The 19,003-nt window shown below is 36.7% G+C and overlaps 1 protein-coding gene and 2 pseudogenes across 2 annotated transcripts in view; 2 read left to right on the top strand and 1 right to left on the bottom strand.

Annotated features, from left to right (window-relative positions):
- Positions 1–860: 860 nt before the first annotated feature.
- LOC107751225 (C-X-C chemokine receptor type 4-like) lies at positions 861–1,820 on the top strand (annotated as a pseudogene).
- A 2,686-nt stretch (positions 1,821–4,506) lies between these two features.
- On the bottom strand, positions 4,507–16,851 carry LOC107751224 (inter-alpha-trypsin inhibitor heavy chain H3-like; annotated as a pseudogene).
- LOC107751248 (uncharacterized) overlaps positions 15,429–19,003 on the top strand; it is a 10,820-nt gene continuing 7,245 nt past the window's right edge. Inside the window, exons 1-6 of one of the 2 annotated variants that reach the window (XM_016566924.1) lie at positions 15,429–15,501; positions 16,714–17,043; positions 18,207–18,429; positions 18,509–18,564; positions 18,645–18,681; positions 18,865–18,965. In XM_016566924.1, coding sequence (XP_016422410.1) covers positions 16,936–17,043; positions 18,207–18,429; positions 18,509–18,564; positions 18,645–18,681; positions 18,865–18,965 — 525 coding nt within the window. In that variant the 5' untranslated portion in view covers positions 15,429–15,501; positions 16,714–16,935. Of the gene's footprint in view, positions 15,502–16,295; positions 16,513–16,713; positions 17,044–18,206; positions 18,430–18,508; positions 18,565–18,644; positions 18,682–18,864; positions 18,966–19,003 lie in introns of those variants that run through there. The other variant, XM_016566925.1, reaches the window with a different exon arrangement.

Below are 19,003 nucleotides of genomic sequence, written 5' to 3'. Positions count from 1 at the left end.
CCAAAGATTCTGTAGTTTGGAATGAAAAAATTATAACAGAATTTTCATTTTTGGAGGGAAATGTGATTCAATTATAATATTTTAACATTGATGGCAAAGTAAACTCCCAGGTTAAAACTTGGAATTAAGCACCTAGGATAGAAAGAAACCAACAACAGAAGTCGGATGTTATGTTTATTGACTAAACTTGACAGTTCACTAAATGAGTGGTTAAACAAAGCTCCGTGTTTCTAGAAGCTGCGTCACTGCTGTCAGGTCAAAGGCCATTTGGCTTGCCTCTCTCCGGCTGTTGAACTAAGTTTCCATTTAAAGCACTGCTTTCCACTCCAGATCTTTTGAATAATACCTTGGGAGTTCCGGCAGATTGATACTTTGAATTATTGAGCTCATAGACATTGAATTTGTGAAATTCATCTTGAGGTTTGAAGAAGAATCCAGCAAATCCTTTGAATGCATCTGCAATCACTGAAGTCATGACAGGCAAGTGCAACTGCCATTGTTATGGCTTTGGATCTGCCATATCTGTAAAGGAATTATAGAGGAAATCTATCTGTGGAAAGACAATTAAACAATGATTTCAGGCAATATTTTGCTTCCCCTGAAGAGAACTAAACCCGTAGCAGTATTTCTGCGCTTTGAGTCCTGCAATCATTAACTACTGATGCATTCCAGAGCGTTTTATCAAGTTGTCATTGTGTTCTCAGGCAAAACTACAATAATGCATAAGGATCTACACTACACACTGGTTTTGAAATGTTTGAACATCTTTATAATGGTCTGAGAGACCCCTCGAATGGGAAATATTAGTAAAACATTGTTCTGTTGCTTTCAGTTAAGTAAAAGTTGTAGACAGTATTTGAAGAGATGCATAAAAAATAATAATTGTTTTTAGGAACCAGTTACATTCAAATTAGATTGTGGTTCATCCTTGGACACTCCATTATGGTTAATGGGACAAATAGTTCCAGTCATGGACTGAGTGATGTTGAGCGAGTGTTGGTACCCATATTTGACAGCTTCATCCTGGTAACTGGGGTGGTGGGACACATCCTGGTTCTTATCGTCATCTGTCGTACGATACGGCGAGGACATGGACAGGCCAGTGGAGGAAGGACAGGAGGACTCCAACAAACACATGCAAACGGCACAGATGTTCTTCTTCTGTCATTAAGTGTGGCAGATCTTCTCCTCCTTTCATGTCTTCCATATCACACAGTCGCCATTGCAACCCGTCACTGGCCGTTTGGAAGCTTCATGAGCAAGTCTGTGAGCTTCGTGAGTGCGATGTGTACAGCTGCGAGTGCCTCTACGCTGGCCGCTTTGGCTTTTGCACGGTACATCATTGTGGTCCATCAATCAAAAGCGTATCAATAGCGTAGAGAGGGACGTTTAAAAGTAGTTGCGTGTGTACTGTGGATACCAGCAGTCATCTTGGCATCGCCTCAGTTTGCTTGGAGGACGCTGATTTCAGGCCTGGACAACCATGAAGCCCATGAGGACCTGGCATGTTTCAATTTCCTGTCTGACAAAGGCCAGTTGACTTCCTATTTGCGTTTGCATTTCCACTTGGGATCATTGTAATAGCCTATGCCAAGATATACCATTTCCTCAAAATCACTAGACGGGGCCGCACAACTCAGTCTGACCGTTTGGAGCACTACCATGTGCATGTGACTCAGACGTCTGCTCTGTTAGTGCTGGCGTTTGCATTGTGTTGGCTGCCTTCCTATGGCTTGATGTTTGCCCAAATAGCTGAGGTTAATAAAGCAGCTGGTCCTATATCTCACTTCGGACCTTTTGCTACCATGAAGAACCTTTAACATCCATGGAACTTTTACATTCCACAAAAGACTCTTAAAGAGATAGTTCACCCAAAAATGAAAAGTACCCCATAATTTACTCACCCTCAAGCCATCCTAGGTGTATATGACCTGGCTCTGTCCAAGCTTTGTAATGGCAAACAGTGAAAACTATTAACAGCAATGATTATATGTTGCGATCAAACTTATAGGAAAAGTTTTGTATGTTGGTTCAGGATTGTCGTCATATGAGGTCCTCGGAGGGGTTGGCATCATCTCTTCTCAGGTGTTCCGTCATCTCAGATCTTCATGATGGGCTGGATCCAGACTGAAGCTTGTGTAATTCCTAGTTACCTCTGGATCACCCATTCACTGCCATTATAAAGCTTGGAAGAGCCAGGACATTTTTAAATATAACTAAGTTTGTATTGGTATGAAAGAAAGTCAGTCATATACACCTAGGATGGCTTGAGGGTCAGTATCCCTTTAATTGTGGAAAAAGTTTCTTCAGATTATTAACATGTTCTTCACACTAAGAAAAAATGTGTCTTTTAAGAACTGATCACTGAAAAGTTCTTTCGGGAAACCCAAATTTTTCTTCTATGTTTTAAAGATCGCACCTAAAGCAATATTTGATCAATTTGCAAATCTCTTTGTGGTTAAAATCAGTTTGGTTGAGGGGCAATATTAAGTCATACGTTTAAAAGGAGAAGGCAGATTTTGAGAAAAAAAGAAAAAGTTCCAATTTTAACGTTTTCTTTTGATTATGCTCAATGTTGAAAATATATTTAAGCCCCAGAAAGTAATAACTCATATATATATAAATACCATAATGAAAGGACAACCTGTTAGAATTTACATTTGGAATTAAAATTTAATGCAATTGTAATGCAAATTTAAATAATTCAATACTTGCAAACATTAGACCTGAGAATTTGTATCCGTTAAGTGTCAGTCTGGGTTAACCCGAGGAAAGCCAGCTGAAGTGGATTTAAAAAAAAAGGTCAGCATATAATATACTTACGAAAAGTCTTGAAGTCTTTTTTTTTTTTTTACTTTTGTTTACGTAATTCCTAGGCCAGATGGGATTGAACCATTAAACCATAATTTACTTAATATGAACCATTAAAATAACAGGAAACACTGTTTGTCTACTCTACAGCTGAGTGACAGTGAAATCAGAAATCTCTGCCTCCATCAGAGCCTGGAACGGTACAAGCCAGCATTCTCGAACAGGAGTTGAATGTAATCTGTAATCACTGACAGTCTCCCAACAATTAATAGACACAAATAATACATTTATAAATTCTATATATAAACATATAAAGCAACACAGTACTTTTTTTAAAATGAGGAACAGCAAGTTTTATGGAAGATTGTATGTATTTATTAACTGAATCACTTACAAAGATGTCTTCACCTCCTTGTCCTTTATCTCTAGAGTTGGCGTTTGTGATCCTTTAGTCTCCTCATATGAAATATCAGCCTTTACTTAAAGATTATCCACAGATATTGTGATTTTTCACCAATGTTGGTTTAACAACAGCAATTTATCCAAAATATCAACTTTATAACAATAACCAGTTGTTGGCTAAGCAATGTACAGTGCATAATCGGCACAATAACATCACTGACATATTGGTTATAATTATATTAAAGTTTTTTGTACATGGCTAATCACAAAATGTTCTATGTTCAGAATGGAATACTACTGATCAACGTGCAGTGAAATTGTTTTAAATAGTAAGTGAAACATTAACCATTATTCCATGATTTCAAACAATAGTATACTACATTTTGGCCATATGATCTCATCACGTTGTTTAAATTAGCAAGTGGTAAGAGTAATAATTTAGCATACTATTCTAAACATAGGCACAATGTTCTTCTAAAATGTAAAATTGTTGTCAGATTAAAGATTATTATATGAATAGTTTACCCCAAAAAATTTAATTTGCGGAAAATGCATTTACATCCAAGAAAAAGCAATAGGTATAGAGGACTTTATTTTAACCGGGAGCAACGGTTTGAAGTTAAAAATATCTTGATGATGGATTTGTTTGTTACAAACATGCAGCTTTTGCACGTCACAAGATGTTAATTGATGGACTGGAGTGGTGTGGATTACTTGTGGATTATTGTGATGTTTTCATCAGCTGTTTGGACTCTCATTCTGACGGCACCCATTCACTGCAGAGGATCCATTGGTGAGCAAGTGATGTAATGCTACATTTCTCAAAATCTGTTCCCATGAAGAAACAAACTCATCTACATCTTGGATGGCCTGAGAGTGAGTGCATTTTCAGCAAAGTTTCATTTTTGGATGAACTATTCCTTTAATGCGGAGCCTACTCCAGTATTAGCAGGAGGCACGTTTTGATTCTGTAAATAATGTTTAAATGTTTAGACAGTGAATTACTCTCTTACCTAAAACACCTGTCAGGTTGGCATCTTTTGAATATTCCCAAATGGCAGGCCACAAAAACATGACCCAATCTTTCTTATGAGAAAGAATAACAACACCTATATTTCCCATGGTAGCATTCATTTCATTTTCCAGAACAACCAGAGACACACTGTTGATAGAGAGTAACTCACGAGTGAATTCTACCTCTGTTTGATCACAATCAAACTGTTAACAAACAGAGAACAGTTAATACACAGAAGATTTAGAGTTCCTTTATGAATATATTTGTTCTTTCTATGCTGAGAACTTCTATATTTAACTATCTGTATTGTATTGGGTTGGTTCCTGGCCCCACAAAAACTCAACATTGTCCTGGCCATTACGGTAACTGATAGACTTTGTGCTTATTATCAAGTGATGGTTAGTTTTGTAATGAAAAGCAATTTGATGGAATCCATTTTGTTCACTCAAAGACTCTCCGTTCATAGAGAACTCTAGGATGAACAGAAAATACCACAGTAAACACATTCATAAGACAGATGGCCTGTTAAATAGATGCACACGTAGAACAAACAATGTCTAACCTGACGCTGAATCCTGTAGGAGTCTGAGTTTGTGAGGAACAGGAATATCAAAACAAAGTGGCTTAGACTGACCAACAACAGGCAGCAGGAAACGATTGACTTTTGGAAAGAGAATCAAAATATCATGATTAATTCCTAAAATTGGTGCTCATAAAACAAATAATTAAGAAAAAAGCTAAATTGTATTTACCTTGCACAGCAGGGGAAGTAGTTGTATACATTGTTTCAGTTGGGGAGATGTCTAAAACCAACAAATATTGTAAAAAAAAATGTAAATCCACATTGTGCATGCATTTATTGTATTTAGTCTTTGTTTTAAAGGTGCCGTGTGTAACTGATCGGCACACAGACCGAACAGCAACATACAAAGTGTACAAAGTCATAATTTAAAAAAATTACACGTTAAAATAGAGAGAAGCGACAGTAAACATTCTCAACAAAGTATGGGGGTCTTTATCACTGAAAGCCAGTAATAAACTAATTATTATGATGATGTTGTAGCCTACAAGGACGTCTACTTATGAGTCTGAGACCAAATGAAAGTAAAAAAAATACTGTAAACTGAATAACTTACATGTAGGCTGTACATCAAGAATTGGATCTATTGTAAAAAGGAGGAACATTTTCACATTGTGAACATTATGACTCAAATACATAGTTTCAGTTTTTTTATGCACTTCCACAATTATTCTTCCAGAAAATGGTGATTTGTCAAATCGGTTTCTGATTGGTCAATGCAGAAAAACATCTGTGCAACATTCATTGCATTGCTCTGTTATGTCAGAAGCGGTATCTTCTACAATGGCACTTAGTTAAAATATTTTATTCAATATTTGTGTCCTTAATTTCTTTTTTTTTATAAAATCACTAAGGTGACAACTAAGGGGTTGTGCTGTGTGTTGTACCCAACAGTTCCCTTTAGCATTTAAAATCCATTTTTACATTTAACATACTAAAAAAACACTAATAAAAGCTGCTAAACTATTTCACATCAATGAAGAAAAAATTCTGACATACCATAATAATTTGAGTATCCCACAGCTGTGATGTCCATTGTTAAAAAAACCCAGTTAAAATAAATAAAATAAGAACAATTAGATTTATAAACTTCAATAAAAGGTCAAAATTTATTTGGCTTACTAATAGGCCACTGGTTATGTAATGCTGGAATATGAAAACAAATTTAAAAATAAGACATGCATATATTTAGGACATTTAAGACAAGGGACGTTTACATTTCTGACCACTTTACACATACATAAAAATATTTATAAAACATATTTTTTCTGTTAGTAATAATTTATTAACTTACCCAAATAATTACACACATCACCTTTACTAAAAATCTAATAAACATATAATAAACAAAGTATGGGAGTCTTTATCATTGAAAGCCAATAAGAAACCAAATTATTATCATGATTTTGTAGCCCACAAGGACGTATAGATGGTTTACTTATGAGTCTGAGACCAAATGGAAGTTAAAAATAGAAAATACTGTAAATAGAATAACTTACGCATATCTTGGTAAACAGGAAATATATCTGAAAAGAAGGAACATTTTCAAATTTTGAGCATGACTCAAATATTGCACTCCCACAATTATTATTTCAGAAAACAGAGAACTGTCAGCATTTCAGTCAAGCTAAAAACACCTGTGCAATGTCCATTTCATTGCTCTGTTACTTTATGTCAGAATCTGGATCTTCTAGAAGTAGTACGGCACTTAATTTAAATATTTTTAGATGAATATTTGTGTCTAAATAAAATCAATAAGGTCACAACTTAACGGGGTTGTGCTGAGCGTTGTGCCTAACAACGCCCTTTAGCATTTAACAGGCATTTTTACATTTTAAAAACTAAAAACACTAATCAATTAAATAAAAGCTATTTCAATTCATTAACAAAGAAAAATACTTTGACGTACCATCGTCAATATGTTCCCTTCCTTCCTCTTCGGGTTTCTCAGCAACTTCTACTTCCTCTTCCTGTGGCTTGGTAACAACCATAGAGGTGAGGGGAGTGACAAACTGGTATTTTAGGGAGAGTTTTAGAGCTTCTTTCTTTTCATCCTCTTTCTCTTGTCCTTTAAGAAGCACCCTGAGACAGAAATACAGAGAGAAGACAGATAGACATATGAGGTTTGCCATTAGTTTGCCGCTAAGTTTTGATTCCTTTTGTATGGAATTGTTCCTCCTTCCAGGCATATACACTTGGGATATTGAATTTGACCTAAGCCATGATGTCCAGGACAATCTTGAGAAGTACAATCTGTGAAATGGTATGTTTTTGACCTCTCATACTATTCACAGTTTTAACTTGATCATTAGGATGGATTCTAACAGTTGTTAACATTAGTGTGTGTGTGTGTGTGTGTGAGAGAGTGTGTGTGTGTGTGTGTGTGTGTATATATATATATATATATATATATATATATCTGTGTGTGTGTGTAAACATATATAGACCCAAATGCATAAACTTACTGTCTCTCCAGAAGCTGCTTCACTGTAAGGTAGGCCCACAATCTCTGCATGAAATCTTCATTCTCAGGAGGGACATCACTGGGGTCTTTTGTCATTATAGTGTCCTGAAACGTCACATTACTGCCTTTCTGCTCAGAAATAATAACACTAGTGAATATTTTTATTGGGAATGCTGTCAGTAACATTTTCAGAATTTTTTTTTTTTTCAAAACAAAGTGGTCATTATTCTAAACTTTTAAACAATTGACCAATATCCAATATACTGAGTTTGGACTGCTGAAAATAAAATGATCTTACTGATACTGCGATGACTTCAGTGGTGAAACTCTCCACACTGTTGTCTGTGATTTGTCCTGACACCACAATCTCAGAGCCATTGAAATACAAGCTAAAGCTGGTCTTGGTAAGGTTTGTCCCTCCTGGGTATTTAAGTTGAATATCAGTGAGGAGAGGGACCGCAACTTCATCATAGAAGCCCTAAAAATCAAACAAACTTTAAATGCGCTCAAACAAAGTTCAGCATTGAGGATGAATTCACAGCTGATTGTCTGTAGTTCACCTGCAGCTGTAGATCAGCGTCCAAATCTTCATAAATCCTGCGAGCAACTCCACCATTTTCCAGTGACATCTTTGTCAGGAAGTCAAAGTTTACATCATATCCAAAGCCAAGACAATAGAGGGGAAACTTTGTCCCAATGGCCTCTTTCACATTGGCCATTATCTTCTCTATGTTGGTTTCACCTGTTTTAAAAATCATAATTTGGTGTTTTTGAGTTATTTGAGTGATCAGCAATAGACACATATAGGCAAATTCATATTTTTTGTTGTCTCATTCTCTTACTGACATAGATAGAAGCCAAATTGGTCATGATAATACCAAACAAGTCTGCTAATAAACCCTGTATATTATAGGCTGGCAGTTAAAGTGTTGTTCTATTCATTAAGTTGACTGAATAAACTAATGCTATGATAAAACACCCTTTAGCTTGTGTTTGTATGTGTCAGTGTGAATCTGTGCCTGTAGTGGGATCTCCATCAGTCAGCAGGATCAGGATGGAGGCTGTTCCCTCTCGTGGATGTCGACTGATCATGTCCACTCCTGCTAGAACTGCAGCGTTTATGTCCGTGGCTGAAGGAAGACCAAACATAGTTGTGTCACTGTGAGGTTCAACTTTCTTACTCCTTATGTAGCATTAGTGCTGTAACTCACCTCCTCTATCTCTGATCTCCTTCACGAAAGATTTCGCATTTTCCAGGTTTGTCTCAGTAGCTTTGAGGAGTTCACGTTTCCATAAGCTAACCTCATTGTCAAATGTGATCAATCCAAAGTGGTCGTCCTCATCAAGATCACTCAAAATCCTTAGCAGTGCCAAACGAGTCTAAAGAAAAACACTCCTGTCAGCAGATCTGGAAGTTATTCTTTCTCCATTACAACTGCATACTACCAGACATGGACAGTTTTGTTACTAACTTTAACAAAACAACGCCAAACTGATTTCAGTAGAGGAACCTCTGTATGTTTAACAGTGAATAATCTTCTACAAGACTTTGACTATCCACCAGTATCCACTTTGGGATGCTGTGAATTACCACAGATAATCATTGTGAATTTTTTTTACCTGGTCTATTTTTCTGCCCTGCATAGAGCCACTCTATGCAGTGATAAACACCACATTTTTGGGAATACGTGGAACATTTTTGGGTGCAAAGTAGTGGACGAAATAGCCATTTGATACCTGAGAGAAAAGAAAAATAAGTACATTCTGGACCTTTTACATTGCAAAAAATAAAAAAGTACCATGACTTCTCCTTTAGAATGTCTTCTCTCAACATCATATGCTATAAGCAGGTCTCCATTCAACCCATTTTCTCCACAGCTTTTACACTTGGTCTGTTGATCTCGTGTGGGGTAGAAGGTCACCCATGCCTGAAATGATCAGTTTGGTCATCTGGTATCTTTATTTGAAGTGTATGAGCATATTGAGAGCATCTAAACTGTGTTTTAATCCTCATTTAAGCTCTTACGTCTTTGTCTGCTCTGGTGGTTTTGATGGCATTGGCCAGATCACCGGTGCTCAAATCTCCTTTCACCTCCAAGAAGGAAATTCCTGGTTTCTCTTGGATGTGCAAATCCATCTGATGTAAGTAAAAGAAACATTATCTCTCTTTCCATCTAAATTGATTATCCATCTCCTCCTTGTATCTTCTTCTACCTTGAAGTCAGCCACCGGCTGCATCGGTTGGGCATTGATGAGTAGCTCATATTTGCCGAGGCGGCGCTTTAGCAGTTCCTCGTAGGTCAACTCAAAGGTCACTTTACTAAAAGCAGCCACCGTTACTGAAGTTTTAAAGTCCTCTAAAGTCCTTCCAACAGATCTGAAATATAAATAAATCTCTGCATATTACTAAACATGCTATAAATACATATTTTATGGACCTAATTTTAATAAATTCCAGTACTTGACCAGTCCAGCACTTTGTCCTCGAGATACTGCTTGATTGTATTGCTGCTGAGCTGCTTCTTTTTCCTTCACAACCCCATCATATGTTTTTCCCTCTATAACCCTATGGAGAAATGAAAAGACTAAAAAGACTTAAAGGTCAACTTGTTACCCAACTAAGGTTTGTCTTCATATAGCTGCTGGGTTTAAGTTTAAGAGTTTTCAGACACGTTCAGAACATTTGTAATTAAGAGTATTGAATTGACCCACATTCTGAATTTGCTGATGAAGGCGTTCTTGGGAATCTTGACCTCAAACTGGATCTCTTGAGATTCATTCAGTATGTTCGCAACACGGCTTGTGATGACTGTTGTAGCGTAGCGACTGGTGACCGTCGAGTTAATGTAGAAGCTGAATATATCCACATTTTGTTTCTGATAAGACACCAGAAGGTACTCTTAATATATGATTAGACATCGTTTTAACTCAAACCAGGGGTTTATAATGAGAGGCTGACTGAACTGAGCGTAAGCAGCCGTTCACACACGTTCTTGCGTTTAAAACGCGAAACGCAGTGCTGAGGAATGGGTAAAAACAACAGTGATTCACTGATTTGAAACTGACACTGACGAGCTACGCTGCGTGTTAGAAGGTGAGCGTCTTTGAACTTGATAAAGCGTCTTAAAAGGTGCAGTATGTAATCTTGACAGCAAGCGGTGCGATGCTCAAGCAAGTTGTCAGATTGAGGACACGAAATGAGAACGAGCGCAATTGACAATGGAAGGTGACGAGCCTTACAAGTTGATGAGCTGATCTATCCTCGTTTTAATATGCCTCTGGTCTTAAAGTTTTTTAGATTGATGCCGAGGCTTTTTAGGTCGGCTAGAATCTGCGATGTCAGGCCCAGTTCATTTACTGGCTGCGATACGCTGTTTTCCGCTCTCTGGCAACCCGGGGTGTTGAAATATTATTGATTAAACTGACAGTGGGCGGAATCACACAGACCAAAACAAAAACAGGCATTCCGACACAGAATGCACATTTACAAAGTATAACTGGCTTTGGCGTTGTTTTTCAGAGAAACAAGTATGTGAACTTTGCATGTTTCCTAAATATCTGCGAATGTATTACAGTGTTTTTATGCTTTGGTACAGTCAAAAAATGATAGGCTATACAGCACCTTTAAAATGCATGCGCGAGATGCAGCGCAAAGACACCAGTATAGCGCATATTTACATGGAAAACAATTAGAAAGCAGTGTAGTGGAACACAAAAATGTATTGTTTGTGAACGGCTGATTGGATTGTGCACACTTACGATTGTGCACCCTTACACACTTGACACTTACTCGTGCCTTTTGCATTGGATTGCTATATTTAGGCTTATATTTAGAAAAGACCTTTGGACTAAAAGACACTGTATACACTGTGTTTGTTTTAAAACTTTTATGAGTATAGATACTGTTAAGCTTGTATATTTGTGGGTTCTTACTTCTATCAGCATTTGATAAGTTTCTATTAACCGTTTCCCAGTTTCAGAATTCAGAAGTATTTTGAATTTTCCCACAATAAAATACATGGGCAAAAGCATTTTGTTTAATGTTTATTATGTTGAATATTTTTTTGCTTTTAAATGTCAAGAATTCCACAATAGCATATTTTGGAAAAACAACTTTTTTCAACTTCACTTTTGAATGGATTGTCATCTGAGAGGTTGTCGAGACGAAATACATAACAAGGTACATAGGCTACATACATACATAACTCTACTAATTCAGTTTTTTTTTCTGACATGTTGGTGTTATATCTTTCACTTGGTTATCCATACATCGTTTATTAGAAAAATCATGTTAAAATGTGAATATCAAATAAGATACATCAAGTTTTTTTGCTCATCTCTCAGTCGTCATTATGTTGCATTGCATTATGTTTTGAAACTACAGAGCTTTTATCATGAAAACTTAGCATTAAAATATCAGCTTACTAAGACATATTATTAGGACATATAGAGTGACAACTGATATATGCATTGTTATGCAAGTTGTCTGTTATAAAGATCTCACTGATTTACATTAAACTATCATAATTTTATCTGACTTTTTGGCCATACAAATATCAGCAACTGTAAAAAATTGCATATTTTTGCTCCGTTTGGGCCTCAAAAAATTGAGGGTTTTTTCCCACTTGAGTATCAGCTCTATATTCCCCTATATCATACTGTATATGAGCCATACAAGCCTTATGTATCAAATATGATACTCAACAAAAAAACACATATGCAAACTCTTTCTTTTTCTTAAAAAAAATATTTAAAGGTTTAATAAACTGTTCCATTTGGGGGAACAAAATACAAATGTCAAGCTTTACAGGGTTTCCAGTGATTATTGTTGGACTGTATCATAATGCTGTCTGCAGGGGGCGCTTTGTGACGTTACTGTTAATATGAAATGCCTCCTGACTGCACAAAAAAGCAATTTGAGTTTAAATATATTTTTGTAGTAAAAATGTAATCCATCTGTTACGATTTTTATGCTCTTGCTCTAAATGTTAAGATGTAGAGTTATGGTAGCTGGATAATGTTGATTTTTTAAAAAGAAAGAAAGAAAGAAAACCTCTGCCTATAACAAAAGAACATCACTAAATATTCACTCAATGTTCTTCTTACACAAAAGAGGAAATAAAAAGAGCATTTTTTTCAAACTCTCATGATTTCACACAAAAACACATAAACCATATATTATAGTCCTTTAAAGGCACCATTGTTATGTTAAAAACATCAAATGAGCTCTTTGAATGAGACAAAAGCATTTACTGAATGTGACTGGGCAGGTCTGAGAAATGCCTCTACCTTTTTCCAAAGTAGAGCTAAAGAAGTGAAAGAATGCTAACCAACTTGTTTATTCAGATTTCTTTTTGGGCTTGTTCAAGAAAGACTCAGCTAGCCATAAGATATTTCTAGAACAAGCACACAGAATATACAGTGGGTACGGAAAGTATTCAGACCCCCTTAAATTTTTCACTCTTTGTTATATTGCAGCCATTTGCTAAAATCATTTAAGTTATTTTTTTTTCCTCATTAATGTACACACAGCACCCCATATTGACAGAAAAACACAGAATTGTTGACATTTTTGCAGATTTATTAAAAAAGAAAAACTGAAATATCACATGGTCTTAAGTATTCAGACCCTTTGCTGTGACACTCATATATTTAACTCAGGTGCTGTCCATTTGTTCTGATCATCCTTGAGATGGTTCTACACCTTCGTTTGAGTCCAGCTGTGTTTGATTATACTGATTGGACTTGATTAGGAAAGCCACACACCTGTCTATATAAGACCTTACAGCTCACAGTGCATGTCAGAGCAAATGAGAATCATGAGGTCAAAGGAATTGCCTGAAGAGCTCAGAGACAGAATTGTGGCAAGGCACAGATCTGGCCAAGGTTACAAAAAAATTTCTGCTGCACTTAAGGTTCCTAAGAGCACAGTGGCCTCCATAATCCTTAAATGGAAGACGTTTGGGATGACCAGAACCCTTCCTAGAGCTGGCTGTCCGGCCAAACTGAGCTATCGGGGGAGAAGAGCCTTGGTGAGAGAGGTAAAGAAGAACCCAAAGATCACTGTGGCTGAGCTCCAGAGATGCAGTCGGGAGATGGGAGAAAGTTGTAGAAAGTCAACCATCACTGCAGCCCTCCACCAGTCGGGGCTTTATGGCAGAGTGGCCCGACGGAAGCCTCTCCTCAGTGCAAGACACATGAAAGCCCGCATGGAGTTTGCTAAAAAAACACCTGAAGGACTCCAAGATGGTGAGAAATAAGATTCTCTGGTCTGATGAGACCAAGATAGAACTTTTTGGCCTTAATTCTAAGCGGTATGTGTGGAGAAAACCAGGCACCTGTCCAATACAGTCCCAACAGTGAAGCATGGTGGTGGCAGCATCATGCTGTGGGGGTGTTTTTCAGCTGCAGGGACAGGACGACTGGTTGCAATCGAGGGAAAGATGAATGCGGCCAAGTACAGGGATATCCTGGACGAAAACCTTCTCCAGAGTGCTCAGGACCTCAGACTGGAACTAAGGTTTACCTTCCAACAAGACAATGACCCTAAGCACACAGCTAAAATAATGAAGGAGTGGCTTCACAACAACTCTGTTACTGTTCTTGAATGGCCCAGCCAGATCCCTGACTTAAACCCAATTGAGCATCTCTGGAGAGACCTAAAAATGGCTTTCCACCAACGTTTACCATCCAACCTGACAGAACTGGAGTGGATCTGCAAGAGGGAATGGCAGAGGATCCCCAAATCCAGGTGTGAATAACTTGTTGCATCTTTCCCAAAAAGACTCATGGCTGTATTAGATCAAATGGGTGCTTCTACTAAATACTGAGCATTTTTCAGTTTTTCTTTTTTAATAAATTTGCAAAAATGTCAACAATTCTGTGTTTTTCTGTCAATATGGGGTGCTGTGTGTACATTAATGAGGAAAAAAAATTAACTTAAATGATTTTAGCAAATGGCTGCAATATAACAAAGAGTGAAAAATTTAAGGGGGTCTGAATACTTTCCGTACCCACTGTACATGTACTTTATTTAATGTCCACCAAATGTTCAACAACAACCTACTTTTATTGGTGTAATCAAATACAGTCAGGTTGATTCAGTCAAATCAAACCATATAATTAGACTTCAATAAGAATAGCTTTATGGTTTTCTGGAAAAGCAGAGTACTTTCAAGTTGTTTTGTCTTCAAGCAGGACATTATAGTGAAAAAAAGTATACATTATGCTAGTAAATATTTTATATATTTATATTTGGGACTAGATTTCTGTACAAAAAAAAATTTCAAAGTTGTAAATAAAACTAGGAAAATATTTCAGTCTTTTAAATTTTCACATTTAATTCAATGTGTCACTTGCCATTTCTTTGTAATTATTTGTGAAATTTACTAGCAATTTCTAAGTGAAAAAGTTTTCACCACTTATTATTTTTTATTTTTTTGCAGGTAGTTTCCATTTAATAGTGGGCATGTGGCCACACTAGGAAGTTAAAATTAAGCAGCCTATTTGGATTTTTAGCTATTTTTTTTCTCTTAATTTATACAGTACAACACATGAAACACATTGCAACATTGCAACTTGCCAACATGACAGTTGCTATTGTCCTTGTGACAACTAGCCCCAGTCTCCCCTATATGCATTCAGCTTCAGGGGTGGGTGTTTTTAGGGTGTTTCTATTGATAACAATCCTTGCTTAGCAAACCTTGAGCCTTATTATTTCTGAAAGAAGCATCTGGATGATCTCTGTTACTCCCTGTTTTGGGTGGTTTCTGTCAGTTATTAACAGTGACTCCTTAATTCCAGGTGAATTATTATAACCAGTTGCCATGATACATGAAACAGAGCTGCTAAACAAATTCACTCGGTTACAGTGAATGATCCAGAGAGGGAACTTTGCACCTGGCAGTTTCCTGGTTACAGTTTTATGAAGCTGCAAATTACCAAGATCATATTTCTCATCCATTACAGCAGCTCTGTTAATTATGAGCACACAAACATCGTTTTACTACTGAGGTTTTCTCCCACAAAGCCAACTGGTGCTTGTGTGTGTGTGTGTGTGTGTGTGTGTGTGTGTGTTTTGATTGTCAGCTGGGAGGGGTGAGTCTCTCATACACTCAAAATTCACTCACACACTCTTTCATTTAATGAATGTGTGCCAAAGGCAACAAAGTCATATGAGGCTTTACTTGCAGTGCTTCAAAAACACCTTCTCATTAAGACCACCGGGCAGTAAGTAACATTTTGAGTTAAAGCTAAAGTAATTTTGTTTTGTTTGTGAGCATTTATATATATATATATATAATTTTTATTACCGTAAGAAACCAATATTATCCTAGTATCAATGTGTATTTTGAAATCCAATAATGCAATATAATTATAAAGAGGCCTTGAAAGTATTTAAAGAGTAGTCTCAGTTAAAAATAAATGAGGGTCAGTGACAAATAAGGATGCATTTAATGTCTAATTTTAAGTTGTATTACTATCAATTAACAAGTACTAAACCAGCTAACAAAAACGTGTTCTTGTGGTGCATTCAAGTCCTACTGGGAAGTTCGTATTAACGAGTTGACAACTCGTTAATTACGACGTCAGGTGCGTTCAAGTCACACTGGTCGGAACAAGATGGCGATTTAACATTTCTGCATAAAATTCAACGATTTTTAAAACTCTACATCTACAAAATGATGAATAATGAATGTGCATCATTTGTGTTTTTGCTTTTTTTTCTGTTTTTATTCCATTTATGAAGGCGATGTAAACCGAATCATTATATATTCTATGGTAATTATACAATATATCATTTTGTATATAGGCCTATAGTTTTATTGTGCATGACAAAAAAAATAAGTTTATTAATTTCAACAAATTTACCGTAAATACAGACGCTGCATATCTGTAGCCTTTGGCTGCATCCATTGTAATCGACATGTTTTCTCACCGACACTCCCCCAACTCGGAAACTCGGGGTTTAAGGAAAATTCCGAGTTTCCCACGCGTAATAATGACTTTGTGGTCGACTTGAACGCACCATAAGAACGTTTTGCTAACATTCCCCTTTTTGAACGTTAGAGAAAGCATTGAGGGAATGTTACAGTTTGTTATTTTGCAAGCGTTATGGGAATTTTACTTTTGAATGTTCTCTAAACTGGAGTGGAAATGGAGTTTGCATGCAATAAATGAGAACAATACTCATTGCCCTAATATGTATCGGAAATCCAGGCATACCAGGCAGAGCAGTAGGTAAATTCAAGTACACACCTACGTTATCTGGCAATCTGACATTCGCACAGACACACCTGGGCAAACTGGAAACCAGGTGACTTCATACCGAACACAGATCTGCCGACTTTTAGGACCAGCAGCTCTATTTCGATAATATAACAGCCGAAGAGTTTGAATCGCGAAATAATAAAACAATAACCGTTTTCTATCTCTTAACAGACAACCGGAACATTATGCTGTGTAACTGTGAGCTGCTCGGCGACATTCGAGTACCGGACGGTGGATTTGGACTGTGTGTCCGAGCCGATCAGAACTATGGTCGTCTTGGGTTCTCCTAAAGCCTCGTAGAGACGACATAGCGAAGGATAAAACCTATAGGATTTTGTTCTTAACCAGTTTCGATTAAATCTCTCTTGGACACGAGAGCGAAACTGTTGCGCAATGAAGTTGACGGGGTGGATAGTCCAGCTGCTCCTATTGGCCAGCGGATGTGTGTGTTCACTGGAACGAGTCACACACAACCCAGAAAACAACGTCATCTGTCCTCAGGTTAGGAGTATACGTTCATTAAACAAGTTTGTTTGTTTATTAGGCCTACTTGCTTTTTTGTATAGTTGTGATATTTTGTAAAAAAAAATATCTATACAGAGGTGACCAGTGCTCAGTATATTACTTTATTAAATATATACTATAATATATTAAAGTACATACCTCATTATATGATATGATATGATATGATATTATTAGTACAAACACAGCACATTAAACGGAAAACAAAAAAAGAATTAAATGAAATTGTTATGCAATATTATATATAATTATATGCTAGTTGCCTCAAAAGTATTTAGGCTGTCAGTTAACACAGATAAACAAGGATGTCTGAGATTATAAAAAATGAAAATCTTTTTAAAATCTTGTTTCAAAAACATGCATGTTTATGCCATTTAAAACAAATCAACAAACAAAAAATGATTCGATGTTCGATTTCAAGTGGTAGATCAGGCGTTACATTTCCGACGAGTGCTTGGGTCAGCTGGCCAATCAGAGCAGACTGCGCTTGTCGGAAGGAGGGACTTTGTAGAAAACGAAGCGTTTGAGAGAGGAGGGGCATAGAGGACCTACAATAATGTACAGTATTTGAAAAATAATGTGTTTTTTGAACATTAAAGCATGTCAACATATTCTGTTACACCAAATACACCAAATAATGATCTTTAAAAAAGCATCATATGACCCCTTTAAAGAATTTGCAAAGTCACTAAGTGACCTGAACAAAACATGCCTTTTCATAAAAACTTGTAGAAATGTGGAAAACATCATGTGCCAATAAATGTTGGGCTTTTTTTTTCAGTTTTATGTAAAATATTTGTCATTTTGTTCAATGACGTTTAATCAGCTAGTGTTTCAGGGATTTTTAGTGGATTCATTTAGTTCTCCTGAATACATAAAATTTTTTTCTTTTTACGTTTTAAAGACTGATAATAATTCCAGAATTATTTTTGAAATACAAATAATAATTGTTTTGTTTTAAGGCACTTCTGGATATACAAAATTGAGTTTTGAGAATTTATTGACATTTTGCGTCAGTAATGCATGTCAAACCAAAAAAAAAAAAAAAAAGCTAATTTAAATGCTAATACAAAAATTATTCCAAAATACAAGCAAGCAAGATAGTGATCTGTTCATAACCTGGAATATGTTTGTGTTTCTAGGCTCTAAACTGCAGTGTGAGAGATACAGAACCTATCACACCACTTGATGTGGTCTGTGGTCCTGTGTATGTGTGTTCTTTGGCTGTGAAGCCAACATTGTGCTGTCAAGGGGAGGACTGCAAACCGTGTTTGTGGATTAGCATCCAGCTGAGTATTATTCCAGATCTCAAAGATGAGAAGGACAGAGATACTGAGAGATCAGAATATGAAGAGGAGAGCAGTGGTGAGTCCTTACAGTAGCACTACATTACAGTTGTTGGCCTAACAATGGTTTATGTTAACACTAACCTTTCTAATTTCAGGGGACTGGGATTCAGGATGTGTTTCCATACCAGACGACACATCAGAAGGTCAAAGTGTAAGTGTTTTGTTCGTTCATAAAAAAAAAATTTTTTAAAAGTTCAAATTTCATCTATAACATCTTACTCTTTTTAACAGAAAGAATACTCTCTCTGTGAAGACCAGCTAGATCAAGGTAGACCAAGTGAACTTAGAAACTCCAAATATTTCCCTTCATTTGTTTATTAGTGCTAATGGACTTAAGCAAACTGATTTTCTCAAACTGTATTTGCTTTTGCTGAAAGACAGCAGTGGATTCGCCATTGTCTGTCATGAAATGCACTATTAAAGCTCACCTCTTTGTCTTCTCTTCATGTAGCTACTATTACAATATGCTACCAACCAGCAGAAGGGCAGCAAGAGTGGTGCAAGAGAGTAGACTTCACAGTGACTTCTGTTGCAAGTCGTAAACTTCTCATTGTGAGTGTCACCACCGTGTCCATGTAACCCTCATGTTG

The sequence above is a fragment of the Sinocyclocheilus rhinocerous genome, unplaced genomic scaffold (genome assembly GCF_001515625.1).
Source record: "Sinocyclocheilus rhinocerous isolate Xijiao unplaced genomic scaffold, SAMN03320098_v1.1 scaffold362, whole genome shotgun sequence".
Taxonomy (NCBI): domain Eukaryota; kingdom Metazoa; phylum Chordata; class Actinopteri; order Cypriniformes; family Cyprinidae; genus Sinocyclocheilus; species Sinocyclocheilus rhinocerous.
The sequence above is the reverse complement of the archived record's forward strand: the minus strand, read 5'-3'. Positions and strand labels throughout refer to the sequence as shown.